Source organism: Papaver somniferum, unplaced genomic scaffold (genome assembly GCF_003573695.1).
Source record: "Papaver somniferum cultivar HN1 unplaced genomic scaffold, ASM357369v1 unplaced-scaffold_132, whole genome shotgun sequence".
Taxonomy (NCBI): domain Eukaryota; kingdom Viridiplantae; phylum Streptophyta; class Magnoliopsida; order Ranunculales; family Papaveraceae; genus Papaver; species Papaver somniferum.
The window spans coordinates 6,874,661-6,877,018 of NW_020622381.1; the positions used below are offsets into that span (position 1 = coordinate 6,874,661).

The 2,358-nt window shown below is 36.3% G+C and overlaps 1 protein-coding gene across 1 annotated transcript; it reads left to right on the plus strand.

Moving 5' to 3' along the window:
• The first annotated feature begins 354 nt into the window (after window positions 1-354).
• Window positions 355-849, plus strand: LOC113332796 (uncharacterized mitochondrial protein AtMg00810-like). Its single transcript, XM_026579306.1, has one exon. The coding sequence runs from the start codon at window positions 355-357 to the stop codon at window positions 847-849; it is 495 nt and encodes a 164-aa protein (XP_026435091.1).
• Window positions 850-2,358: the final 1,509 nt, after the last annotated feature.

The window sequence follows — 2,358 nt, forward strand, 5'->3', positions numbered from 1 at the left end:
TGCAAATTGCACCGTTATCTCTATGGTCTTAAACAGGCTTCGCGTGCGTGGTATCACAGACTTAGTAACTTTTTGCTACAAATTGGCTTTGTCACTTCGAAGTGTGACTCATCTCTGTTTATCTACAACGGTACTTACGGTACTATTTATTTGTTGGTCTACGTGGATGATATTATCGTCACTGGCTCTAGTACCACATGTATCACTTCTATTCTTACCCGTTTACAACAAGAATTTGCAATTAAAGATCTTGGTTCCTTGTCTTATTTTCTTGGCATTGAGGCGACTCGTACTTCTTCGGGATTATTTCTTTCTCAACAACGTTATGCTCATGTTCTTCTTATTCGAGCAAAAATGGATGGTGTCAAACCAATTCATACTCCACTTAGTACTTCTGGAGATATTTCTTCTGATCGTAGCACTTTATTGACTGATGCTACTGAATACCGTAATATTGTTGGTGCTTTGCAATATTTAACATTTACTCGTCCAGATCTTGCATATGCTGTCAATAAAGTTTGTCAATTTATGCATGCCCCTACCGGATTTCACTGGAGTTTAGTTAAGCGAATACTTTGTTATCTCAAGAATACTGCTACCTTTGGTATATTTCTTCGGTCGTCGCCTTCTCTACAGCTATCCTTTAGTGCATATCCTGACTCTGATTGGGCTGGTTCTCTTGATGATCGTCGCTCTACTAGTGGGTATTGTGTCTATTTAGGTGGAAATATTATCTCTTGGAGTGCTCATAAACAGAAAACAGTATCTCGTTCCAGTACTGAAGCTGAATATCGGGGTCTTGCCATTGCCACTGCTGAAATTATGTGGATTCAATCACTTCTTTCATAACTTCGTGTATCCACTCAATCGCCTCCTGTTCTGTGGTGTGATAATCTTGGTGCTACTTATCTCACTGTCAATCCTATATTTCATGCAAGAACAAAGCATATTGAGATCGACTATGATTTTGTTCGTGATCAAGTTGCTTCTAAGCTTCTTGATGTCAGGTTTATCTCATTTAAGGATCAAATTGCGGATATATTCACAAAACCATTATCCAGGAATCGATTTTCTATTTTAAGGTTCAAGCTAATGGTTCAGGATAACCCGTTACGCTTGCGGGAGGGTGTCAACACATAGTCTACATAGTCTGGTACGTGTGTAGTATCACACACGATACCTTGTTAACCAAGATGGTCAGTCCGTTGTATATTAGGAAATCTGTTCTCTTTAGGAAACATGACACCTTGCTGTACAAGGAAATTGTGTATATAAATTGTAAGCTGTTCAATACGTTTTGATATGTTAATCAATAAAAAGTTGTTGTCTTCTGTTTCTCTGTTTGACATCTTCTTCTAGTCTATTCTCTATTCTAAACCTAAGTAGTTCTAGCTCAATCCATCTCATGTAAATCACTAGAATCACCACTGAACTACCCATCGTTGTTGTTGTGTTTTCCAGTTTTAAATACTATGGAATGATAATCTTGCTGAATTTATATTGTGGGGGACTTTGATGCATAGCTTGGATGTTTGTGCATATCATTTTTAGGTGTTCTTAACTGTCGTCAGTTGTTTGATTCATATCATATGTAATATTGCAGAACTGTATCATTTTTCCCTAAAATTGTTTGATTAATTTTTTAAGTTTCCTTTTTTTTTTGGTTAGGACGGATTAGTTACATCACTATATTAGCTTCTCCTTCCTCAATTATCTAAAGTTACAGGTCGACCCGTGGCTGTTCTTTTTTCCTGGATAACTTGACATTAAACAGAAAAACTTACCAGACACCAACTACTACTACTAGCATTCTTGGCTTATATACGAGACACATCATTAGCTTCCCTACAGTCACTATTGAAAAGTTCTTTTTTTCTTTTTTCTTTTTTTTTATGGATGAGTTTTCGTATAATCCAAAGGATTTTGGGTTAGTCATGTCAATTGGATTTTCTAATACATTTATGTCTGCAAAAAGGTTTATATTTGGTATTCTTTTAGGATATTTTGTATCCAAATCAAATTAATTATGTAGTGTTACACACAGTTATATGTTGAATTTGATGTAGAACTTAGAAAAGGAATGAGTAACTGCTGATAGGTACCCTGTTAAGCGAAGTGGCGTTGAGTAGAGTTCTCACCCTTTTGCTCTTTGAATACATGATGCAGGAAAAACCCAGTATGATGTTTATGATACTGCCCAAGAAAAACACGCAAGGAGAGATCCTCGAAAATGAGGTGGAGGGACCAATTGTAGTTTCAGAAATCAGACGAGTATAAATATGAGTATAAACAGGTAAAATGACATCCTTTTTTAGTTTATGGTTTAGATTATGCTTTTTGCCTGCCAGTTCATAACTT